The following is a 27,572-nucleotide window of genomic DNA, read 5'->3' as shown; positions in this document are numbered from 1 at the left end:
TAATTATTGAAATATTTTGTGTCCAATACAGTTTTAAAAAAATGTAAAGTATTCAGTGTTTGTCCTGGATGGTTTAAGGAAAGCTTTATTGTTTTAATCCACAAAATGATAATAAACAATATGTGTAAAAAATATCTTTGATATTTAGAAATCAATAATAAAAAGAAATGACTTAAGAACGTATTACTTAAAGGGTCTGATTTAAAAAAGCTCTCCATGTCTGGAGAGAATACAGTTTCATCACTCAGGCTGGGTGATCCAGTAAACCTGGAATGGATCTGGTCTAGGATTCAAAACATTTCCTAGCAAGTAACTTTGAAAAATCCATTCCAGGTTTGCTGGATCACCCAGCTTCACTGATGAAAGTGTATCCTCTCCAGCCTTGAAGAGCTTTAATAAATCAAGCCCAAGATCTTTCTAAAAGACATTATTTCACTATGCAGAGTATAAATGTGCATGTTCGCTATGAAGTGTTCCTACACAAATCATCATTTTCCCTATCTCTCCTTAAATAGAATGCGGTGCCCCGAAGAAAGTGATTAATGCAATAGTGAATTTTCAAAAGCCATTCTCCGAAACAAACATGCAGTATATACGGTATATTTGCCAGGACGGCTACAAACGACAAGCTGGTACAACAAATCTTGCCATATGTGTGTTTGATAGTACAACTAATAAGGCTTACTGGAAATATGGGAACATCTCCTGCATCCGTAAGTAACATGAAATTTTACTGACCTTTAAATGTATGGAAACCCTAACAATTAATTTCTCTTTTTTGCTCTCTTTCATCTGTTAATGATAACATTGAATAAATTCGGTTACATCTGCTTGGTAAGTGCAATAAAAAAGGTTCAAAAATTCAGAGTTGTCCTGTGCTAACTATGTTTCATCAACAGTTGAGTGCTGTTAGTGATACTTTGTTTGCATTAACAGTTACATTTTCAGGATAAGCTTTTGTGGGTCACCCCCACTTCAACAACATAGAAAGTAAATCAGATAAGGGGCTGACAAGTGAGCTTTTGGGGGGAGTAGAAAAGGGTTGCAGAGGAGAGAGTTGTCATAAAACTATTTGTTAGTGATTTAGAAAGCTGAGGTTAACATTTAGTCCATTATCTCTGGTGTCAAACAGAATTATCATTCGTAGAATGATAAGAGATAAAGTAAATGTGTACCTCAGCCTTCTGATTTTTACTTCTGTTTTATTCATACAGAATGCAAATGTAAAAAAGCCATAGTACATGTTGTGCTGGGGTAATACAGTACACATGTTCAGATACAGCAGGCATGCATACGCATTATATAATGTTGCTTGGAATGGAAGTTCCCTTAAACACATATAGCGGCAACTATATCTTGCCTTGTACATTATTTTTTGTAATTTAATCTTCCTTAAAAAATTCACTTTTGTATAATTCTGCACATGCTATATTTTTATAATAAAATATTTTTTTTTTATAATTTTTTTATAACATGAATATGCTGCTTTTTTGAATATGGTAACATGAATGTGGTCTAAAAATGGTTCCGAAATTCTAATTGAGTCCATCTAATTGTGTCTCTGCTTTAAAATTAGATTTTAATATAAAATAAACGTGTTCCTGGTTATAACAATCAGACAATAACAACGTATTATTTTATTTCCCTTGCATTAGGAGACCCATTAAAACCTATAACCATGCACAGCACATTGGCACCATCTACGGCATCTGGTAAGTCCGTACTCTACAGTTCACTGTATTTATCTCCTCTCTCTTTATATATTATATCTAAATTTATAATGTACAGGTTTTGTTGGTAATTTTGACATTAGACTGAAAGGCCTTCCTAATACATAATAGATGTATGTAAAATTGTCTTGGTAATCACAATACTATATTATGGTATGCTATGGTAATACTATATTATGGTATGGTATATTATGGATGCTTGCGAATGCATAAAAATAGGTTATACTAGCTATGGTATGGAGCTTTTTTTTTAATGAAGCAGAACTATACAGTAAAAAATATTGCAAGCAGGCAGATTGTTCCAAGAGGAATACAATACAATTTGCAGGTTTTTACACTCACATTTCCCTGCTCCATGTGGTCACCAGCATCCTCACCCTGTCCTCTTCTGGGTTCGGATCTATGCCCATGTTCATTGGGCAGTTCAGAATGACATAACTCATTCCTGGCAGCCAGGCATACTGTGTATACTGGGATCTTACACGGAGATGTGCAGGTTCAACTCTACGCTCATTACAGAAATAAATTGGGAACAGATAAGTAAGTTTATTTGTTGTTGCTGTGAGGACATTGCCTGATCCTTCTGCATTATTAAACCTGATGGCTCACAAGTTCCACTTTAATTTGAACATGGAGAGCATTTAAAATAAAGTATAAATATGGCAGTTAGGTTTCATATAATTTGAATGTTCTATATACATTACACAAATACAATTTCTGTATGTTATACAACCAGCATACTTCACATTGTTAGAAGCAGAGAGAAAGAGAAGTATTGTTGAAGCATTGGAAAGTGGTACTGTAAACCTACAAAGTTAGTGTTTTTCAACATAGGGAATCCCTATCATAATTACTATGCACACATCTCACAGCACATTTGTGTATTTGTCAATGGGAAGAATACCTCCTACTTTGTTGGCCAGTGGGAAGAATGTCGCCCTTACAGGTAACAAAAGAGATCATTGGTGTCAGTTAAACTGGCCTGAGAGTCACAAATTGGTCAAGGAACCCCTGGCAACCTCTGGAGGAACCTTGGGGTTCCACAGAACCCTGATGGAGAAAAAACTATATCAAGCACTATGAGAAAATGGTGAAGCTAAATGCATTTGATTTAAAAACTGGGTGCTGCTATTCTTCAGGCTACAGAAAATAATTTTCCAAGGAACAATCTGCAAAGTGACATCACAATTCATTCTCTCTACATGTTATTACTTTGTACCAACACATGCTTTTTCTATGTCTCAGTTCCATAGTTTATTATCTATTCCAGTGTTTTTCAACTTTTTTTGAGCCACGGCACATTTTTTTACATTGAAAAAATCCTGTGGCACACCACAAATCAAAAATGTTACAAAATGACACTCTGTAGCTAATTCTTTTGTCTCTTAAGCTGCGTACACACTTCCAATTTTTATCGTTCAAAATGAACGACCGACGAACGATCGATTGGGCAAAAATCGTTCGTAAAAAAAGTAACCAACGACGCCGACGAACGAGGAAAGTCATTGGAAATGAACGACCGGACCGGCGGATCGGATTGGACGACGATTGTTGACCATCGTTCGTGTGTACGATCGTTCATTGATCGTCCATGGTCTGAGCATGCGTGATGAACGAACGTTCGTTCACTTCCTGTCGTGCACGTCACTTCTTGTATCGCTCAAACGATCGCATCTATTGTGTGTACAATATCTATGAACGATCGTGTCGTTATCTGTATGTACAGGATCGGTGCTATACGATCGTTCGCAGATATCGTGCAGGATCGTTCGTCGTTCGTTTACCAACGATAATAATTGGAAGTGTGTACACAGCTTAAGAATAAACAAGAAAACTGTTACCTACTGCCACCCACTGACATGGAAGAGTATTACATTACTCTGCCAGTCACTACAGCACAGACACTCGACAATGGTAATTAGATAATTTCCCACGGTACACCTAAAGATCTGTCATGGCACACTAGTGTGCCGCGGCACAGTGGTTGAAAATCACTGATCTATTCCACATTCCCCTACACATGAGCTAACACTTCAACTATTTTTATCTGGTTCCACTCCTTTATATCCCTTATTAATCTCATTGCCTGACAATTTACAATTACATGCCAACTGCCTTTTCCATACATTCTTCATTCTAACACCTGAATATCCAGTCTTGTCTTTGTATATTCTGATCCCAGACCATATAATACTCCCATTCCCCCAATGGATTTGCTTTTGAAAACAATCATCTTCGAAGGAGTGATGTTATTATTTGAGAAGGGGCATTTTTAGTTTTTCATAGTAGTTATTAAGATTTGTGTCTCTGCTGGATTAGATACAATAGCTGAGTGAGGATCACACCCTTTCTAATCAATGCTAATTTTAGTATGATAAATGACTGAATGTAAAATAGTTTCTCTACCACTCCAGTCTCGACTAGACATTCCTCCCTGATAAACAAAACACTCCGACAGCCTTTCCCAGCTGTTGGCTTTCCACAAAGAATGCAAACACACAGCTTATAATTCTTAAACATTGTCATGGCCTACTACACTCACCCCTGAAATTATCAGATTGCAGGCGGCCATATTTATTAGTTTTGCCTCTATTATCTTTGTTATAGAGCTGTGTAAATGAACATTCCATGTAACTCCTAAATATGTTTGCATTGTGCTTCAATTTTCCTGTTCCTTAGGCTGTAGTTCAGGTGGCCAGTTGTGAAGTTGTGCTTCAGAATTGTATGCATTTGCTTGGTACTACAAGTGTAAACTACGCAATGCAGAGAATCATTAGATACAGTTTTCTTAGAGACAGAAAGCTGACATTGCTCACTAGTGTTCAGCCAGAAATATTGAAAATCACCAGCAGCCTCTACACAGATTGGTTGCATTACCCAACACTTTTTCATATTAGGAACAAATTTAAATCAAACAATCCAGATCTCTCATAAATGATTGTGAGCTTGTTACATTTATTATACATATTACACTTAATATAAGGACTGTGACTACTACAATTCTTTAATTGTGGACTACTGTGCAGGAAGCACTTTATATGCAATTTGCAAAATAAAGCTTTTTACTTGTCCATTTCGATTTACAAATTGTGCAAAATTATAAAATATAATAACACCTACTAGGGCCAATACTTCAAAGCATGGCTTACATTGACTGCATTTGTTAATTTACCCTATAGTTGTGTTGTTCTATTCACAGATATAATTAGCATATTGTTGTAAAACCTGCATTGGCAGGTATTACCTTTTTATTTATCATTAACCTGTCTTTCTTTACTTCACCTGACTCCTTTCTCTTTATAATAGACAACAATAGAACATCTCAAATTTACAGAAACCAGGCAGAAGGTGACATTAAAAGGAGACATGACCCAATATAATAACTATTGCAAATTAACTGATACAATTATTTACTGTAGGCAGGTATGTATAGGGATTTTGCAATACTAAAAAAGCACAAACACTTTGCAATTTTTTAACACTGGCCAAATTTGCCATCAGATGGCTGTTACAATAAATAATCAACATGTTCCCCACATGATTGGAAATATACCTGATATTTCTGTTTACGTGACCCCCTATATATGCAGATGAGCTAACTAGCATTGTCAGACAGAAATACCAAATAATGAAGTGCAGCATTTTAACCTAGCAAACTGAACACTTTAATAAGTACAAAGCAAAAACATTAAAATAATGATTACACATGATTGGGAATTCAAAAAAAAAATAACCTTTACTATGCTAAGGGAGTCGGTATGGTAAATGTGGCAAAAGGCCTATTGAGTTGTTACACACGTCTTGGTTTGCAAATGTAGAGGTTGCAAAAACATCATTTGAATAACAAGTAGTGAGGTTGACATTAAATGCTTGTCCTAATCTGTGTTTGCTTTACCTAATAAATCCTTCTTTGTCAATGTGAAGGGGCACACAAACTTGTTTGTCTTTACATGAATGCATTTACGTAAATAATTACTGTCCCTAGGATCAAGTTCAAGCCATGATTTCACAACCTCATTTACAGAAGGGGAAAGGTTTACAACAACACCTCTGTCAACGGCTACAGTGAAAAACCTCAAGAAACATCCAACACCAACGACAATGTTAAGTCAACAAACAAAATTTCCTGGAAGTGCTTCTAAAACACAAAGACCCACTATGGTTTATCATCATACAACAGAGAGACAATCAATACACCCTGCAGGTTAGTAAATAAAGAAATCAAATATTGCAGTTGCCCAAGTATATATATATATAAATATATATATATATCTATATATACTATATATTTTATAGTATATATTTCACATGTTAAAAAAAATCCTTGCTGTATATTTTTATTTAGAACAAGCCCTCACTGATCTCTGTAATTGTAGACATTGTGGAACAATTCATCCTTAAATTTCACATGTTTTCAGAAGTATTTCAGCAGTGCAAATCGCTGTTTCCTCCCTTTCGTTGTACTTGACAGCCTTTTAGCACCCTTCTAATCTCTAACATTAACAGGGAGATAGATGGACAAGTGCTGTGGGATGGAGGAGCAGGGTCAATGTAGCTGCTGAGAGATGAAGACTGCCATGCGTTTAGAACTAAAGCCAGGCAAAGTGCATTTTAAGATGGTAGTCAAGCAGTGATAACTGTCCTAATTCTGCTAGGAAAGATCTATTTTTGTATACTATTCTGAATTTAAACACAGCAGAGAAAAACAAATGTGTGTTCATTTTTACCAGGATCACAGTCTACAACAATCTTACCAACTACGGTAGGAAAAACAACAATGAGAACAGTGACACCACAATCCACATCTTTTGGACATGCAGCAACCTCAAGGAAAATGACACAATCCGATCTAGAATCCACATACACATCCTCTGATAAAACATTATCTACTGTCAGTTATTGTACAACCACTGAACATGACTCAAACATTCCAGGTTAGTTAACATTAACCTTGCTGCATTTTTTAATTCTTCTCCGTACCAGATGGGCAAAATTTTATTTGACAAAATGTGAGAAATTGTCAAATTTTGCATTTGCTTGAATTTGCAGTAAAGTGTACTGCTGCTGATTTCCTGAATATGCCCCTGAATATTATTATTGTCACAGGAAACTGCTGGGAGGAGAAGAGATGGTCAGGGGACTCTGGAAACATTTTACTGGCTTACAGGGAAACTTTGTAATAACTCTCAATTAGGTCTGGGTGGCCAGGAAAGGAGGTCAGCAAACTACTTACCCCCTCCTGTCCACACCATGGCCCTGATTTATTAAAGTTCTCTAAGGCTGGAGAGGATACACTTTCATCAGTGAAGCTGGGTGATCCAGCAAACCTGGATTTCTTCAAAGTAATTTGCCATTTGCTAGCAAATGTTTTGAATCCTGGACCAGATCCATTCCTTGGAGAGCTTTTTTAAATCAGGCCCATGTATCGTGCATCACGGACATTAGATTGAGGCCAGCAGGACTCCAGTGCTAAGAGTTTTTCAGCTTTGCTTCTGCATTGACCTCCACCTGTTCTCTCACCACAGTTTCTGCCTGGTGTTAGAGCACTGTGCCAGCAGTTTGCTGCTGACCATGGATTTATATATACCATCATTCAATGTTCTCCTGCATTCTAGTGACATCAGTGAAACCACCTGCTCTTTTACTTTTCCTTGCTCATTCCAACATCCAGGGGTGCATGGACTAGAGCAGGGGTAGGTAAAATTAGGCCTTTAGGCCAGATACGGCCTAGCCAGTAGTCCATTCCGGCCTAATGCCCCCTGGTCGATCTGGCCTAAACCCGGCTGGCAGGGGTCGGCAACCCGCGGGTCTTGAGCCTCCTGATTTGTGAAGGGAAGGAGGGTTTTTTGCAACCTGGAAGCCCCCTATATTAAGTGGGTCCACAGATATCTTCCCCCTCACCCAAAGGAATGAGTAATGGGTTACATTATTTACTTTACCAGAAAGGTAAATTAAAAAAAAAGTAATTAATATAAAAGTACACACACAAGGTGCAAACAATGTAAATCAATATTAGTTGTGGCAAAACAACTGCTGACGCTAAAATAATAGATACCCGGCTGCTGATTTTTAAAAGTGCTGCCCAGGTTTACTTAAATCGAACTCATGGTTGAAAGTTTCGTAAATGGTTATTTCAACAAAAAATTGCTATGATTGATATGGCCATTTGGAGTTTCACCTAGGTAAAATTGTGCTGCTCATTCCTACTAACTATATTGTACAGTTACATATGGAATGCAGTATCTGAAGATAATCACAACTTTCAGCTTGAATGGACAGCAGTGATTATTTTCACATTAGAATTATCCCGTGCCAAAATGAGGTTATTCTTATGCTGACCGGGCTCTGTCCCCAAATTATTTTATATGTTCTTGAAAAACTCCCTGTAAAGCATCAAGTTATACTTACTGCCACCTTCCACCCACAACACCTAGGTGACAATGAGGTCACTATACGTTTGGGTAGTTTTAGAGTCCTGTTCAATTCAGTGTAGACATATTCCCAACATCATCCTTTTTAAAAGTATCATTTTTGGTTCCATTTTAGGTGAGCCACAGGGAGGAAAGCGCTAGTTTTACTGAACTTTTATTTCAGCACAAGGTCCACTTTAAAGCTGAAGTTTAACCTGCCTCCTCCCACCTTTCCCATCAACCTACTAATGACATTTTAAACAAAATCTCACTCTCTTCCTTACATAACCTTGATTTAGACCTAATGATGTCATTATTAGGTATCAGTGATTCTTTGTGCATTGCAGGCAAATCATAGCTGGCGCTGTACATCCACATGTGAAGCTGAGCCTCCATTAATAAAAATTAAAAATCCAATGTAAGAAAGGGGTGGGCTGAGAATGAAAAAAGTTCTCAAGCTCACAGTGTGCAGTGAAATCAGACTTGTTTTTATTGGTGTATAGAAAGGGAAAACAAACTAACATAGAGGTAAACCAAGTACAAAAGGGGTACACAATGAGCAAAGTAAAGGAACAACACGCTTAATAAACATCTTCATAATAAGGTACAACAATCTATCAAAAATTCGGTGTCATACATGGGAAGTCCACATTTACTGTACATGCTCTACTGTACATAGACCATGCAAACAAGAAGTACAATGCAAATGGTGAAGGTCTAGAGAACAAGTGTTTAGTGAGTAGGGAAATATAATAAGAGAAAGGAAGAGGAAAAAAACACCTTAAATTAGAGGGGTATATAAAACGTTCTCACTAAAATGAGGGAATTTAGAAAAGCTCCTACAGAGAACAATATTGGAGCTAAAAGGACAGAGGTTAGAGGATAATCCACAATATAAAAATAAGCTTATATTTACTTTTGGTATGATTGTGGTTGACACAAGAAAAGAAAACTTTTAAATGGGCAAAAGCATTTTGTTATTAATTTTATATTTTCTTTAGCAATAATTTTTTATTTTTATTTTGTATTTTCATTAGTGCAATGTCTGTGTATTGCAGAGTATTTGCATGTTTCTGCAAGTGTACTGCAGAAACATGCACGATCACTGAACTACAGTACACACGATAGATAGCGAACGATCGTCGGCCAATCAGATCTGCCGTGATGGTCGTTCATTTCCAACAACAATCCTCGTTCGTGGGCGTTGTTGGTCACCTTTTTTCTGAACGATTGGTCGTTTGTTGTTTCCAACGAGAATTTTTGGAAGTGTATATGCTGCTTAAGTGTTACAATATTTCTGCGACAGAAAACAAACCAGGAATGTAATATATAGTAATATAAAAAGGGTGAATGTTACATAAACCATTTTTGTCTGTTGAAAGTATCAATGTAGGTGTATAATGGTTCTTATTTACCCAGGTCATTGTATATCTAGTAGTATCTACTTTTGTTCAACTGCACTTTGAACTTGTAACGCTAAAATTGTTTTTGCAGCTTTCAAAGCTGCCTCTTAAATTCTGGTTAAGGCTTGACGGGTGTTAGGAGTTGTGACTAATTTTAGTTTGAGAATAATTTTACATTGTACATATTGTCACTGTTATATGTAATATCTGTACTTACATTCATGTCCTGTCTTGTTTATGAACATTCATGTCCTGTCTTGTTTATGAACAGGTACAAGTATGTGGCAGAAAGGGAAAACAGCTGGTAAGAATTCTTCCAATGATTCATGATTTCCTTCGGATATATTGTGTCAATGTTTGTGTAATGAATTGTCTTTATTAACAGGTAGCATTGCTGGCGTCATATTATCACTTATTGTGCTAGGTATTGGGATCATTATTTGGAAAAGACCCAGGTATGTTCACTTGTTTATATTGTCGATCATGTCACTGCTACTTTCCCATATTGTCATATTATCATGGGTGGGAACCAGAGAACACAATCTGTGGTTTACACAGAATATTTTATTGTTTTTGTTAACCTTAGCCTTTCATTGTGATCACGGTTGTAATATTGCTTGAAAGGCTACATTATCATTCATTAAATGTATATCTAGTTAAATAAAAACATGTTTCGTACATGCAATACTTGCACATTTTTCACATGTATTTTCTGTGCAAGTACAGTTGATTCAGTCAAGTGTTCTGACATTGCCACCTCTGCTACTGAAAATTTTCAAAAAGTGTTTTCAGCCCTACAAGACTTTTTCTCTGCAGTTCTACAGAACATCCCATTTGTTATGTAGATTATAAAGGAAAGGTATGTTCTGTAGTCAAAGCTGACAACATTGCCTTTGGATTTAACATGTGTTTTGCCTTTTGGTAAACTAAACCCTGACTGTGTACTATTGTAAATAATGTGTGGCAAACCGCCACAAGCACAAATTTAAGGATTATTATTATTATTACACAGTATTTATATAGCTCCATCATATTATGCATCGCTGTACAAAATCCTTGGTCATGTCCCTTGGTCCCTCAAAGGGGCTCACAATGTAATGTCCCTGCCATAGTCATATGTCATTAATGTGGTCTAAGGTCAATTTTGAGGAAGCCAATTAATCTAACTTCATGTTTTTGGAATGTGGGAGGAAACCCAAGTACCTGGAGGAAACTCATGCAAACGGGGGGAGAACCTGCAAACTCCATGTAGATAGTGCTGGCTGAGATTTGAACCTGGGACCTAGCACTGCAAAGGCAAGAGTGCTAACCACTGAGCCACCCTGCTGCCCATGGATGTTCATTCATCTCATTCAGAGCCACAGATACAGTACAAATTGGTTTATATGGGTTGCCTGAGTTCAGTCCAACTGACCTTTCCTTCTGAAAACACTTGTTCCTTGGCTGTCATGTTGATCCAATGGCTTTAGAACTTTCCAAATCACTAACGCAGAACAAGCATTCTGATTAGATGTTTTGACTTCACGTTCTACATTCAGGGAATAATCTGCTTCCTAACAGTAACACATTAAAAATACTAATGCTCATTCCTAATTACTCCTGTTTTATTGTACAGATACTCTATTCTCTACACACATTGGTTATAAAACCTTATGTTAAATGTAATCCCTTTTGTACTATTTTCCTTTTCTTTTGCAGAAATCCACATTCTCCAGTACCTCAGACAGAGTTAAATCCAGAACACAGCTATCCTGCCAACCATGAGGAAGAGGAGGAAGAATCAATCAATCTGTAATACAGATTCCCCAATGATAGCACACAATCTCTTTGTGTTTCACATATACATGCAGTATTTTTTTATGACCGTGCATTATTTGCTTATCTCAACAATCACAAGTTTTAGTCTACTAACTAAAAAAATGTTTGCATTGATCTGCTGAGTTTATTACATGCTAATTATGTTGCATGTATACAGTATTCTGTATGTGAATGTCAACTTTCAAATAGAGCAGATTTTCACTTCTTTACACTGTTGTGTTAAGGCAGTCCGTTTATTTTAAATAGACTTCCAAGGCACCTTAACAAGAAAACACAGGATTCTTTTTTACAAGGATATGCATTTTCTGTTGGCCTTACATTCCTGTTGAATGGCAATGCAGAACAAGTGAGCAGCAAAACGAGTTGTTTAAAGTTGCAGTGACAGAACTCTTGAGATAAAATACCAACCAGGGAAATTTCATTCCAGAAATTCATTCCAGGTTTGCTGGATCACTCAGCTTTACTGATAGCCTTGTGTTCTCTCCAGCCTTGGGGAGCTTTATTGGATCAGACCCAATGTATTTATTTTTCCTGAACTGAAAGTTCATTGAATGTTAGATAAAGTAACATGTAAAACCATGGCTGTCACTTGATTGGTACCTGCCAGGTAATAAGCATTTTGTAGAAGCAGCCCAGTAATGGCAGCTTCCAAATTTCTCACAACTTGGTCCCTTTAAAAAAATTTATAGTCAGGTCACACTGGTAGATGGCGCTGTGTCCTCATGTACAGTGTGTAACAAACCCTTGCCACAGGATACACAAGAGACATGAGTTGGTATACACTTTACAAAAGGACATAGCATCATCTTCTTGTGGCAAATATTAATGCAAAAAAATATCTTTTAAAAGCAAGTTACCCATCATAACCAGCTCAGAATACAAAATAATTTATCCTGTAAAAAGCGGGGGGTTGGTAATTCTAATAATTACTGTTATGAATGGTGGCAGTGAAAGCTACATTTGTCCCCTAGGTCTATACTAGAGTCCAGCCTTTAAACATATTAAAAATTATAGGTTGTAGGTAACAAAATTGGTTGTTTTGAGAAGTCTTGGCAATTGTGAGAACAAAATAAAATAGTTTGCTTGTCAGTGGTTCCAGTTATCCATATTAGATGAAAATAGATATACCCTTAATTTATGGGATTATGATTTGAATTCACAAATTATTTGCATTTCACAAATTAAATACAGAATGACTCTTAATTGTAAGTGTTGCCTCACTTAAATGTAAAATGCAAAAGAAACTGTTCCAGGGGTCAAAAAGAAGGTTAACACCAGTAGATGGTGTAAAATGTGTAACTCTTGCCTCAGGATACAAAATGATTTGAATTCACAGATTCCGACTCCTAATTTTCCCTCACGTAAATTGACTATTAACTAATAAGCTAAAAAGATAAGCTTTATGGGCTTGCACTGTACTTGAACCCAGACCACGTCACTATATTTCAAATAGGACTAAACCAATCATGTTTGCATGGACCTTGGAGAGTTCCTAAAAGAAACCGTGCTAGGGGTCATGAAAGAAAGTCAATGTCCAGCCAAGGATTAAGTAGGTTGGGTAGGCACAGTGCAGAGGTATCAGGAAGCATAGGTTGGAAATTATTAGGAGTAGATTTATATGCCAGCTGTCAACTAGTGGATCAGAATCATACATGGATCACAGTTAGTGTAACTAAAGCTTTTAAAAAAACAAAAAAAAACAAGTTTATTAGCAAGGTCTTTTATTGCAGACAAGACGGGTGATGTCTATTTGTCGATAAAAAAATCCTGAGCTTCTTAAATAAACTTACTTGTAGGGGAAGCAGGGACGCATGGATATCCCAGCTTCCTAGACACGGGTATCCCTACTTCCTAAGCACAGCTCAGCAATTTTTGATAGTTGAGAGGAGCAATCAAGCTTGTAATCATGTTTTATTGCAGAAGGGCCTCTCCCTGCAAAAAAAAAAAAAACATGTCTAGTTGCAGATTTTTAACTTTAGTTCCACTGTAAGCCAAGGTCTACCTAACCTATTGCAATTTTTTTTTTAACTAAAATAATGCCAAGGTAGCTAGTTTAGCATGTTGAAATGTAAACACACAAGTTACTACATATACAGTGTTTTTCAGGGTCAAATGCCTGGTGGTCCAGGAGTTGGTGTAGGTAAAAAAAACTCATAATTCTGAATTCTCATTAAACAGTACAAGGCAAATTATAACAACTATGTCACGCATATGTTATTAAGTATAGTTGTTTAGCAATCTGTTTCTTGCAGTTCTGCCCAGAGAAACGACAACATTCACAAAAAGGTTTAAAAATGTTGCTAGGACGATCGGTCTTCATATGGAATGCAAGCAATACTTTGCTCAGCTCAACCTGCTGTCCACTACTTTCTGCTCATTTAAAGGAGCACTCAAAACCCATCTTTTCAATCTTGCCTACCCATTTTCTTCTGTCTCCTTTAACCCTCACTACTTCCCATCACTCCATATCTCCCCTCCTATTGTGTGAGACCTCCTAGATTGTAAGCTCTTCAGGATCCTCTCCTCCTCCTGTGTCACTGTCTGTCTGTAATTTGCAACCCCTATTTAATTTATAGCGCTGTGTAATATGTTGGCGCTATATAAATACTGTATAATAATAAAATGTTAGTGTGTTTTAGGCACTTAAAGAGGAACTATACTTAAAACACACAAAAAAAAAAACAAAACACTTATCTTCAATCCTGCCGGGCAGTCCAATTACTCTAGAGGTGTCTGGCATCTGGTCCCGCATGGTCCCGAGAACCGTCCCGGAGCTAGTGCTGCTGGTGATGCCATCTTCATCTTCTCTTCCTGGGTTCTTCATCCTGTGTCACCGGACCCAGGCACGAGATCAGGTGATGTAGGATGAAAAAAAAATGTGCCGATCTCACTGTGCATGTGAGATCGACAAATTGTTCTCTTTTATCAAAAAGCCTTCTGCGCATGCCCGAGATACTCAGGCATGCGTGTAAGGAGCACCCAAGAGCCTCCCTGGATGCCTGCCATAGGTATCCTGGGGTACGCTTTAACTTATTCCTCGTCATCAGAGCTTGTGCAGATGAAGGCTGGAGGAAAACTAGACTGAGAGTGGCTATCCTGGAGTAGATTTCCGTGGCAATATTTAAGTTGCCTGATCATATCCATAAACAGAGTTTAATGTACTCTCACACAATTTAGGGATTTTATCATTATTACTTGACAAATTTGCAAAACCATATAATGTAAAATTGGACAAGAATAAAAATGTTTATGTGTAACTAATAGAATGCCAATGGTCCTATTACTTATATCCAGCCTCTTGCCCTTTCCAATCCACCTAGATTTCCAGCCATATAATAAACTTTCTGTGGAACCATTTTAAATAGTTTCTCTGCAGTACTCAGAGTTGCTGGCACACACAACTTTCTGCTGTGCATATGAAACAGAACTTCCAAACACAGTTGTTGTCTGCTGCTGTTTTTACACAGCAAAGGTGACATGACTTCCAATTGTAACACCTTTTCCACATTGCTTCTACAAGTCTGCAAACCTTCTTTACATGGTTCCATTCAGTATACCATGTCTGTGTCTTTATTCTCTGCAGATTTTGTGCAATTTGGAAAAGAGTCAAGACTTTCACTTAAAACAGAATTGAAATGTTGTGTGTTGATTTTTGGCTTTTCATTATCTGGAGCAATCTGTAAAGTAACTGACAAGGTATTATTATAAGTTAAGCATTTCATGGCCCATATCCTAACGTCCACACATATTTACATTTGTTTAATTCACTTTGTCTTGTGGAGACAACATTGTGAGATGCCTGCCAGATGTTTGAAAGGCGTGATTTTTTTTTCTTTTTAAGGCGAAGACACTGTTTTCAGAGTCTGCCAAAGTGCTGTTTCAGCCAGTGGGTTGTTATGTTGTGATTTTTGCACTTCCAAACATAGATCATATCATTACTGACACGTAACATTTTATTCCTGACTTTACCCCTTGGAGACTTTATTGTGAATTGAATCATAGCTTCCTAGGAGATAAAATGTATTATTTTTGCTACTAGGAGATGTAACCACTTTCTGGCAGTATTCTCAGATTAGACTAGATGTACATAGGAGACTTTATAGTAGAGCAGCAGGTGGCTCAGAGGTTAGCACTCTGACCTTTGCAGTGCTGGGTCCCAAGTTTGAACCTCGCCAGGACACTATCTGCATGGGGTTTGCAGGTTTTCCCTGTGTTTTTGTGGGTTTCCTCTCGGTACACCGGTTTCCTTCCACATTCGAAAAACATGCAGTTAATTGGCTTCCCCCCAAATTGAACTTAGACTGTAATAAAGACATATGACTATGATAGGGACATTGTTGTGAGGTCCTTTGAGGGACAGTTAGTGACATGACTATGAACTTTGTACAGAGCTGCGTAATATGATGGTGCTATATAAATACTGTGTAATAATAATAGTAGCCTCCTACTAGCAACTTATCACAAAACAGATGGAGCAAATGCCTTACCATGGAGCAAGCATACAGTAACATGTAACAGCAATCAATCTTACATGATCCCATAATAAATAATTAATTGCTGCAAGTTAACACTGCTGTGCGGCACAGGCATTTGGTTCTGTGACAAACCGCTAGGTAAAGCCCTGTATACATGTTAGATTTCTGTAAATGGAAATTATCTTTTTCCAGAGACAAAAGAATAAATGGTTCTGTTCTATAAAGAGGGGGAGAAAGATAATGTGGCCCCCCATTGCACAGTGATCATCCCTGGGTGGTGGTTCAAATATCCACCTGGATTGACAAACGTTGTCGGGGGACAACTGTATATATTCTAGATTTTCAATGATTACAATCTTTCACCTCAAGTAACAATCATCTAGTCAAGTGTCTTTAATATAAATATATTCAGCTATAAGTAAACAATGTTGCACATATTAGTGGTTTATGATGATCATTACCAACCGTACCTCTCACTTATATTTTAATCTTTTTATTGCATACTATACATGCAGCCTAGTTACAGTGTTTCATACTTCAAATGTAAAATCTTTACATAAAATTGTTTGTTATAGCACAAGAAGGAGGCCATAAAGACAACTGCATTGTCACAAGATATAAACAATACACAATAATCTGAGAATCTGAGCTGTCTCATCATTATGTATTTATATGTCCTGTGAAGAGACGGTTTAGTTATTTATTCTAACAAAATCCCTATATATATATTAAATAATAATGACCCCATGGGCAATGTACTGATTTTAGGACGATAAGGTTAATAAAAAAGATGTACCCAGTGATGTATGTATTCAGTTTAGAGCAGTAATGGGCAATAAAATACATTACATGAATACTGTTTTTTTTTTTTTACATAAGGAACAATTTTTTAAGGAAGAATTACAATAAATATATCGATAGAATTTTGGTTCATGTGCTAAAAAGGTTGTTTTGTATCCAAACTGTCAGTAAGCTTCCTTATAAGTACCATTTTAAAGGTAGACTAAAAGCAACATTTTATAGTCAAATATTATTATTATTATTATTATTATTAATAATAATAATAATAATAATCAGGATTTAGATAGCGCTAACATATTACACAGTGCTGTACTGTATTAAATATTAAATATAAGTATTAAATATTGACAGACAAATACAGACAGTGACACAGGATGAGAGGACTCTGCCCCAAAGAGCTTACAATCTAGGAGGTACCTTTCATTCACAATGCTAGAATACTACTTCTGTTCTTCTGAAGGAAACCCTTTTTCTGTAGTGTTCAGATTACCCTATATTTGCTCGATTAATATTGTTGTCTATGTGCCTGTTCTGTTCCAACAGCTCTATACAGAATTCCTATCATAGAGGGAGAGAGGGTCTGAAAGCAATCAAATTCTGCTTTGTTCTGACTCTTTAGGCCCACTTCACATACACAGCTCACAGCTGCATTATTGATACACTAAAATAAGTGTAATGGGAATAAATGATAACCATTTTAAATGATAAACCATTCACATGTATAACAAGGTCACACCTTAACAATGCAATTACAGATAGACGAGTGTTTGCATTTGTGGTGTGCCATTTTCATGAAATGCACGATAACTGATATCAAAAAACTGAAAATGAATGCAAATTATGTAATGGTAAAAAGCAAACTCATGTAAAAATCATGTATATAGAAATATTAAAATTCAAAAAAAAAATCCAAGAGCAGAAAAAAAGTTCAGTAAAAAAATGTTAAAAAATGTCTATGTTGCTTTATGAATGTCTACAGCATTTACCTGCCTTTTTTAGCATTCCTATTACCCTATAGCTTTTCTTCTTGCTACAGGAATAATTTTTTATGTAATTAAAGCTAATAAATAAACCAATTTATAAGAAGTTTTAATTGACTACAATGCTAGTACCCACAAATCCACTGAACACATTCACAGCTAAGATTAGTTTTTTATAAAGGCACAACTGATCAGACGCCTGAATGTAATGTAATCTGAAATAAAATACCTTCTTCATTCACTTCTTTTCTACATTTGTATGACTGCATCTGCTTAGAATTCCTTTGGCATCTAAAATGTGGGGTACGCAATCTCCATAGGCAGGCATCCAACAAGACCTAACTTGCAGCTAGTGTGTAATAAGCAATAGTAATAGAAAAGTAATAGAAAACCCATACTTCACAATAAATCTTATTAGTGTACTGTACAATAAATGATTATTTGTACAAAAAAGATGTTATAGAAATAGTAAAAATAGATGATTTAAAACTTATAAATCATAAAAATGAAAATTGGTCTAAAAACTGGAAATAATCTGTTTTTCATTTTACAAGCTACTAATATCATATATCTTGTTTATAATGGCCTTAATGGCCTGCTACAAAAATTGGTGTTCTTCACTGTATATTCTTTTTTTCTGGGTTTAATAAGTGATGTGGCCTACGTGATATATAACAAATGTATAGGTGGAAATCTTCTTTGTACATTTTACAAGCTACTCATCCTTTGTTTTTGAAGTATCTATGGAAAATTTTAGATTAGCCACTAGATGGAGCACTCAGCGGCTTAGTGTGATTAAACGCTGGGGAAAACGTTCGTGTAGACTAAGCCTAATAGACTTGCACCATAAGAAGGAATAATAAAGTAAAGCCATTGGGCCTGAACTCATTCGCTATTATTTGGCAAATGTTTCTAATCGTGAACTAATGCATATATATATATATATATATATATATATTTATATTTATAATTTTATTTATTTATTTTTTTCTTCGCAGGCAATATATTTTAAGGAGGGATGTTTTATTGTACAGTAACACTTTGAAAGCAAAGCTACTGCAGCACCGCATTATGCATAACATATTACAATATAAAAATGTAATTATTTTTTATAAAAAATTAGAATACACATTAGTTATTTTGAAAACTCTGTATGATTTATATAAATCCAATGTGTTGTCAGCACAATTCTGTCTTAAAATGAAACTAAAGTGAAAACTTGAAATCTCCATGCTTACACTGGTATAACCGTGCAGCCTTATATCTTAGGAATAGCTGTGTGTCCTGTTCTTTAGCTGTGTTTAGGGCTGGAAAGTAGGAAGAATCCCCATACTCATCATTTATAAGAAATGCATGTTAACTAATTAAGGCTTAGTCTACAAGGACTGTCTCCATTGAGTTTAACCTGAGTGTTTTAAAGCCTATGTATGAAGATCCCATGCATTCTAATAGGCTAATCTACACCGAGGCACGTTTTAAGCGTTAATGCTTTGTGCTGCATTTTAAAAATGTTTAGAAAGACCTATAAGCATGCATAAACTTCAATGCAGGCATTTCTGCCTGTTTATAAATTCTTAAAAACATCAATAAAAGCCTCCATTGATGTTAATGAAGACATTTTTAAACGTTTTCACACGTTTATAGGTGTTTTCACATTTGAAATGAAAACAGTGGAGGCTTTCACAAGCCTCTTTTGCAGGACTTTGTAACCTGGAAGCCCCCTTTTAATAAGGAGGCTCCCAGATCTCTGCCTGCCCACATTGGGAAATAAATAAAGAGGTACATAATACCTCACTCATTCCCTGAAATGGGTAAATATACATAATGAGTTTTATTTTTATTTCATGTATGTAATTTGTGTTTAACTATGCTTTTTTTTTTTTTTTTATTTACAGGTTATCCCACCTTGAAAGTATGATTCCCAGAGCTGCACTCATGACACAGCCGTGGGACTCCTGACAGGCACCCCCAATCCCCAGAGGGCAATTGAGGACAAGTCTCCCCATTCACCTGTAGTGCTGGTTGGATCAAATGAGAGATTCTGTGAGCAGTGTACATACAGGCTGACCCCATAGGACTTTTCTAATCAAGGGAGAGGTCATATGGGGACACTACTCCTGGCAAAACACATACCAATGCTCCACTGGGGACCTAGGAGCAGCGTCTCCATATGACCTCTCCCTTTTTTTATCCAATCAGTACTGGAGGTGACACTTGTCTCCATTTGCCCTCTGGTGCTTGGGGATCCCACGCTCTCAGAAGTCCCTCAGCTGTGCTTATGTCAGAGTGCAGCCCTTGGAAAAAATAAAAAAAGGCAAGTACACAGTTAAGCACAAATCACATACATATAATAAAATACTTCAACTTTAAAGTCTCAGTTCATATTTTAATAGGTATATTTAACCCTTGAGGGAATGAGTAAGGGGTATTATATATCTCTGTACTCCTTTACCAGGCTTAAAATTCAAACTTTTTGAAACGCTTGTATAAAATCGAGGCAAAGCACGACATAGGTGTTAATAAGAGTTTTTCAGCGTTTTAAGGAAAGCTTTATATTCGTATTAAAAACAGTCTGTGTGCAGTCCCAGCCTTAAACAGATGAAAAGAAAGCAAATCATGTAAAGTGATTACCTTGTCTGCAGTGTTTTAGTAGTTTATGTACACCCACTTGTAGTTGCTCCTGCCACATGGATCCTTCCTGTTTGCTTCATAAGTCAGATAGAAAAAACATTCTCATTGATTTAAATTACAAAGCTAGTGCCCAGAAATTAAAAAAAAAAGCACCAGCAACACTTTAAGTCTTGCATTTGATGCACATTTTCAAACACTTATCTGAACTTTTATGTTTGCTCCTAAATTTGGACAGTGCCACATACTATGTGACTTCTTTTGGCTGGGTAAACATGGACATGAACAATGCTTTAGTGTTTAGCAGTAAAAGACAGTAAACAAAGTGAAAGGGGTCTTCATACCTGTAACTAAACTGCAGTGCATATATGTCAACCAGCTACATGAAACACTGGTATTTCCCATTTAGGATGCATTTTTTTTATCTGTAAAATCCATGTGTTGTACTGCATGAATATGGGCCTAAAAGTTGTCACTCAGGTCAGGAAGTGTAGATCTTCCATCAGAATGGACCTGAAATGGACAGGAAGTGGTAACAGTCTCTTTAAGTTTGGTTTACATGGAAAATGTCTTATTTTTTTATTGCAGTTTGTCTTTGTTAGGTGAATTTCCCTTAACTTCCTCTACAAAGAGGGTACACGCTTCTGAGACTGGACAACACATTTTAGCCTACAATTTATAATGTACCAATCACATTGATCTTGGTCTTCCTTGAGGATGTAGCTGGTAGATGTGCTGGAGTTAGAAGAAGCTGAAGATTCCTGACAGGGGACAAGTTACTGTAGAAGCAAGAATTGTGCAGCTTCCTTGCAGCGAGTACTGGCGTGCTGTTTGTTTGTATTTTAGGTCCATTATGATTTACAAAGAGCATCTTTATTATACTAGTAGAAGTAATATGATCAAAGCATCTATTGTAAGAAATTTACCTATTTTATGATCACAAAAAGCTGTAACTGACATTTGTAATTAATGTATGTTAGTTTTATGGCACCAGTATGTATAGTATATTGCATTTTGGCTTCCAACTGTCATTTTGTTAATTTTTAGGGTACACTGCTTAACATGCATTATGCCAACACATGTTTAATAACTACATTCCTTTGGAAGCAGAAAGTGTTCTTTTTTCCTAGCTGCAGATACACAGATGGCAGGAAGAGCAAAAGACACATTGACACTATGGGCCGAATTTAATAATACTCTCAAACGGAGGATACACTATCATCAGTGAAGCTGGGTGATCCAGGCTGCATTCTACATCTCCCAACTTGGTGCCTGCATAGTGTGAGATCAAGTGACATGGGCAGAAGGGGAAAGAAGATAGCGGTGTCCAGTAGGAAGGAATCACTGGTATGAAGTAGGATTCCAGGACGATGCGGGACCCGATCCAGGAAACCTCCAGAGTCTTTAAATGCACATAAATGCTTCAATTTATTTCAATAGAAGCAGTTTAGTGGGGAAACAGTCAATGTAAAGTTAACTATACTCTATCTTTGACATTTCTTGCCAGACTTCATGGTCATTTTAAAAAGTTCAGTTGACAATCGAAAATCCGACCATCGATATTCTGTTTCTTTCAGTTTTCCTGCATGAATTTCAGATAGCATTTTCAATACAGGGACTGTAGTACACTGTTTGGCCACTTATGTTTTGATGGCACTGTTCTGGAGAAACAGCTGTTAGGTCTTGCTTGCTACACTAAATACACTTATTGCAACTGTGCCAGATGTCCTGTGTGTGGAGGTAGGTATAACTTTCAAAAATCTATAATTTTCGAAAATCCGGCACTCCTGAGGTCCAGAGGTTGCCTGATTTTTGAATGTCAACTGTAATACATATTAGTCTGTATATATTTATTTTTTATTATGTTCAAAATTATTATTTTTTTCATCCACATATGAAAGCATGCAGTTTCACAAAATTAAAAACTTACAAAATGTTTTCTTCTTTTACATTTTCATGTTAAAAAAATATACACTTAAAAATACATAATTTTATCTGACTGCAAGCCTAGCCACCAAATATGTACATGATTTGGTTTTTAGACCGAATAATCACACAAAAAACAATAATGGCACATAAATACAAAGATGGAACAGGTATGCAACAAAAAATTTGCACACAATAAGCCATGAAAAGAATGAAAACCATTTATCAAAAATATGAGCAGGTCTAAATGCAAATCTCCAAAATTATGTTAAGGAAAATCCGATTCCCTACTTCTTCCTGTACTTTCATACTGGTCAGTAAGGCCATGCATAATATTAATGAACATATAGAAGATGCAGTAAGTTGAAGCGGGTAGGGACAAACTCACATTTTACAAAAAGAATAAATATTTTATTATAACTATGGCCACCTATATCCATGAATCTGCCAATTGTTTTGAAATGCTGTATTTGTTAAGAGTAATCTAAGATTTGTCTTTAAAAGTTCTGTCTCGGTAAACTAGATGATTGAAAGGTTCAATTAAAAAAAAAAAAAAACACCTAGGAAAATGTAAGCAAAAAAAAAATAAACTGTTGCACAAATATTCTGAAGGGAACCCATAAATATTATTAAATAGCTTGCAAAAGAAGTTGATATCGTCTGGACATAACTATGTTTTCCAGTTTATTCTCTATGGTTTCTAGTGTCTCTGGTGATAGCATTAGTTGTGTCATATTTCCAACTCGCTGGTGCACACATGCATGGCAGATAAAACCTCCTTTATCTTCACTTTTGTCACTCTGTAAGAAGTAAAAATAAAAGGGCAAAATGTAAATGCAGTTATAATCATTTAAATAAACATGAAATAAATGCCAGAACTTATAGAAGACACAATTATTTTTTTCCTTGGTTTAGTATTTTGTTTGCAACAAATTTGTTTTAACGATAAATTAGCATGCAGAACTCAAATTTATGCTTGCAGTAACATTAAAAAGTAAAGGGATGAATAAACCTAAAAGTGTGCAGTTCTGCACAACAAAATGATAATCTTTACAATGAAACATGGCACTTATTCTTTTTATTCCATTTAATTACATCAATGAGCCTCCCAACCTGTATCTCTATGACTATCAGACTTAACAAGGGCCAGTAAGTACAGTATACATTTTTATCAAGTAGGTTCACTTGCATCAATGGACACAACTTGAAAAAGCTTTAAAATAGAGATAATATTGATGTAGTAAGAAAGATATTCCCCAACATAGAGCTGACTTGCAACCTCTTGATGCTACAGTTTTCTGTACTGCCTGGCCTTTCAAAGTAAATTGGTTGTCTAAACCCAGAGCATGTTAATAATAGGATAGAGAATAAATATAATATTAGAGATCTTAGAGTATCTTAGAGTAGAATATTAGAGTAAATCTGTCCCTACAGTGCAACTCAAGACAGTTTAAAACTAGGTTGAAATGACAGCGAGTTATAACAAGGTTTTTTTATGAGGTCACTACTGGTACAATGTTTGCTTCCTGTCAACATTCTCTGAATACCAAAAAGCTATTCCTGCATTATCTACATAGTAAAGCTGAATCACAACTAGGTAGAAATTTAAAATCACTTGAGACAGAATTGGGCAGAGCAGTCTCTGTTTACACCTAAATCTTGCTGGTGAAAGACGGGATTCCAAATCGAAGGGTTAACTCCGGTCCAAGAATCAAAAAGAAGCAGAATTTCTGGAGAATTTCTGATTCCTACAGTTTCCCATTAGTAAGTATGAGCACTTTTAATGTGATTCTGGAGTGGTAACATATGCAAATGGAGGCAAAGATAAACAATGATAAAATTAATAAATGTCAAAGTCCTGCTGGGATTTTTGCGTTAAATACAAAAAAAGTTGATTTTACATTTCCAGTATAAATGAACCATGTATTAATGACTAAGGTGTTCTTACATAGGTAATTGGCAGTCTTCGCATGGTGAGCACTGACTTTTCAGGGATAGGATTCTTACAGTGTCCCAGAGTACATAGGACAGGGGCCTCCTTGATTACTTCACTAGTCAGCTCTGCCTTTAGTGAGTACTCCTGGAAATAAAGACAGTACATTACTCGATCAGTGAAACCATTAAACATATACTTATGAAGATGTTAGTAAAACCATGTTTGTCCTTTTTATGTATTCTATATTGATACTAGCAAATGGGCAGAAAGGATGCTCAATGGCTAGAACTTTTACTTTTGCAGTGCTGGGGGCCCGGGTTAGAATCTCGGTATCGTCGGTAATATCATAATAAAATGTACCTGTTTTTAAATAGTTATTTTGCTCTAAGAGGGAATGTCTATTATCGAATTCAAACTGGGATTGGGTTTGATTGCACATATTAGTTTCTCTATTACACGGATTCCCCAGATGTTATATTATCTGTTATGTATCCCCTTGTGTTTTATGTGCCTTAGAAACTCCATTCTTGCAGATAATGGTCTTGTTATGTGCACTGTTTGTTTATACCGTTAAACGTGTGTGTCACCTTTATTGTATGTGTTTACTTTTTTTGAAAAATTTATAAAAATTTATAGAAACAAAATGTACTGGTTTTGATGGCCAAGGTTGGGGTTATTTCAAGGGTTCCAAAACCTTACAAAAACGTTACAACAGAGTATAATAAAGTGGAACTATAGTTAAAAATAAAAAAAATACAACCAGGCAGGTCCCTTATTGTAGAATGGTACTTCTGCAAAAAAAATTATCTTACCTGCCTGATCGCAGTTTTTTAATTACATATAAAAAGTCCCACTGATTATGTGGCCAGTACCGTCATCGTCCAACTATAAAAAATAAAGGGTTTTGCATTTCCATCCTAAAAACAGTCAAACATGCAGTAAATTGTGGTACAAAAAAAGTCTTGTGTGCATGTATGCAGACAGTCCACTAAAAATGACAATATCAGTAAACCTCCAAACATATCAAGATTGGGAACTGTGCTCAGAAAAGAGACACAATCTATGTTATATTGTGACAAAAGCTAGGAAAGTATAAATGATAACTCTTACCCCTGCCAAAGTCAAAACATTTTCTATTGATTTGGTTATGATAAGATGTTTCTTTGCTCGGGTTACAGCCACATACACTAAATTCCATTCATCTTCTACAGACAAATCTGGAACAATGAAAGAACATTTTGACATTGTAAGTAGTTACTAATCCACCGTGGCTGTAGACCACACACTTGATTGTAGTGTTGCAATTTGTAAACAGGGATCACATTCTACTTTTAGTGCATTTAGGACATGTAAATGAAAATTTCTTTGGGTAAAATTTGTAAGAATAGATTATTTTTAGGTTATCATAAAGTACTATTTACACAAGTAGAAAGGCATATGTGGTGGAGAACATGTGGAAAGAGCAACAACAATAAAAACCAAATTTTCCACTACAGTATAAATCAACCTTTAATCAAGGTGATGGCCAAATACTGTGATTACTGAAAACATATGGATTGGAGGTAAAAGAACATGTTGGCAGATAGTCCAGTTAAAGAAGGTCTCATACATATGGGCTAGCATGTTCGAGCAATATGTACAGCAAGTTTTTAAAAAAATGTTTTGGGAAAATCCCCTGTACCCTTAAAGCAACTCCAATGGGGAAATGTTAGACACATATCTTGGGAGAAGTGCGGAGATATATCAGCTGCTAGAATGTTTCAGCAGACCTTCAATAAGTTTAGGTATTGCTAAAATCTAGCAACAGTTTATTTTAAAAAAGTACAGTTATCTTTTTGCTTCCCACCTTACCTAATCCTCCTTTCAGATGGCCATGCTCTGCAGGGATTATCAGTGCCACTTGCAAGGTTTACTTTTCCTTGCCATCCCTGAACAGAAGAACCTTGTAGACTTCCCTGTTGCCATCTGATAACAGCTGCTTTTTTTGTGCTGTTGCTTGCTGCGTAATACAATTTAAATATACATCTTGGTCGGGGAGGGCAGGCATAAGTAATAGGATGGGGGGGGGGGGGGGAGTGCAGGAAGTAAAATCTTTAAAACTTTTTTTTATTATCTCAGTTTACCATATACACAATGGATGTGAATATTTGTTTAAATTAATTTGTTCAATTCTTGGTTAAAGCTTGCTGTATACACTGCTAAACCCTAGGCCTTACAGACATATTTATTAAAGGTTTGGTTTAGAGTTACAAGAAGCAGAAGGGTAACTGCATGCACGGTTCATAGATGGAACCTACCACAGAGTATAATGCCAATCACCAATGGTGCCTATGCTACAAGACTGCCGTTATATTCTATGGGAGGTGCTGTCTTCACCCAGTGTTCTATGCTGGGGTGGTCATTTTAAAAACCTTTGTTTTCCTGCCGCTTTGTAAATAAGTGGGTCTGCATTTTCATAATAACAAAAAAACTTTTAGTTATACCTCAGCTTCATTAGTAATTGAAAAACCCCTTAGCACTGCTTCTGTACATTCTACAACCAATATTTCCAGCATTGGACAGCAATACTTTTGCTCACAGATACCACATACTGCTATACAAGGGCACAGTGAGGTTATTTATCTAAAGGACGTAGGAATGTTCACACAACAAAATGTGTAAAGATTCCCTCAAATTGTCCGGTCATGTTAAAACAAATTTGTTTACATTTTAGAATGCAGATGAAATAAGCCAAGTTAATATTCACACATTTGTTTGTATGAATATTTATAGTAGATTATATTTACTTAGTAAATTAGCCTACATTCACTCCTCTTACTCACCCAAGGGGATCCCTGCTCTCCTGAGATTATGTCTAGGTAGAGAAACTTTAACAAAATCATCAGTAATCTCAACAGTATCAAATTCCATGCCTTTAGCTTTATGAACAGTTCCCAAAATATAGTCTAAAAAAAGAAAGAAAATGTAATATGAATTAAACATATTTAAAACAAAGTGGAAACAACAAATTATTCACAAACTAAACTGCTAAATGTGTGTGAAATGTCACCTAACAGGAACACCCAGGGTTTCCCTCCCATGTGTGCTAGCTGCAATAGGCAATTTCTGGTATACATAGATCATGTCATAGCTCTATATTAAAGTGCATTCCTCATGTGAGATCAGGGCTCAAAACGACTGAACCATGAATCTTAAAACACAGGACACAATATTTCTACTAAATTCAAAGAAAAGAATAAAATTATGTTTTTCACATTTTAACTTTGAGTCTACTCTGTAAAATGAGTTATACACTTAATGTGCCTGATTTATGAAAGATCTCTAAGGCTGGGGAACATACACTTTCATCAGTCAAGCTGGGTGATCCAGCAAAACCTGGAATGGATGCTAGCAAATGTTTTAAGTCCTGTACCGGATCCATTCCAGGTTTGTTGGACCACCCAGCTTCAATGAAGAAAGTGTATA

General features: G+C 36.1%; 2 protein-coding genes across 3 annotated transcripts in view; one reads left to right on the top strand and one right to left on the bottom strand.

The window, feature by feature from the left end:
- Positions 1–11,720, top strand: part of IL15RA (interleukin 15 receptor subunit alpha) — an 18,008-nt gene extending 6,288 nt beyond the window's left edge. The window contains exons 2-8 of one of the 2 annotated variants that reach the window (XM_072401868.1): positions 516–713; positions 1,656–1,712; positions 5,716–5,934; positions 6,461–6,664; positions 9,815–9,847; positions 9,929–9,998; positions 11,242–11,720. In XM_072401868.1, coding sequence (XP_072257969.1) covers positions 516–713; positions 1,656–1,712; positions 5,716–5,934; positions 6,461–6,664; positions 9,815–9,847; positions 9,929–9,998; positions 11,242–11,338 — 878 coding nt within the window. In that variant the 3' untranslated portion in view covers positions 11,339–11,720. The remainder of the gene's footprint in view (positions 1–515; positions 714–1,655; positions 1,713–5,715; positions 5,935–6,460; positions 6,665–9,814; positions 9,848–9,928; positions 9,999–11,241) is intronic. The other variant, XM_072401869.1, reaches the window with a different exon arrangement.
- Positions 11,721–22,080: 10,360 nt separating this feature from the next.
- The window catches only part of FBH1 (F-box DNA helicase 1), a 32,655-nt gene continuing 27,163 nt past the window's right edge, over positions 22,081–27,572 (bottom strand). Inside the window, exons 18-21 of the mRNA XM_072399063.1 lie at positions 26,930–27,052; positions 25,218–25,324; positions 24,120–24,251; positions 22,081–22,971 (exon numbers count right to left, since the gene is read on the bottom strand). Coding sequence (XP_072255164.1) covers positions 22,801–22,971; positions 24,120–24,251; positions 25,218–25,324; positions 26,930–27,052 — 533 coding nt within the window. The 3' untranslated portion in view covers positions 22,081–22,800. The remainder of the gene's footprint in view (positions 22,972–24,119; positions 24,252–25,217; positions 25,325–26,929; positions 27,053–27,572) is intronic.

The sequence above is a fragment of the Pyxicephalus adspersus genome, chromosome 2 (genome assembly GCF_032062135.1).
Source record: "Pyxicephalus adspersus chromosome 2, UCB_Pads_2.0, whole genome shotgun sequence".
NCBI classification, from domain to species: domain Eukaryota; kingdom Metazoa; phylum Chordata; class Amphibia; order Anura; family Pyxicephalidae; genus Pyxicephalus; species Pyxicephalus adspersus.
Note: the sequence above shows the minus strand (reverse complement) of the source record. Positions and strands in the feature narration are given on the sequence as shown.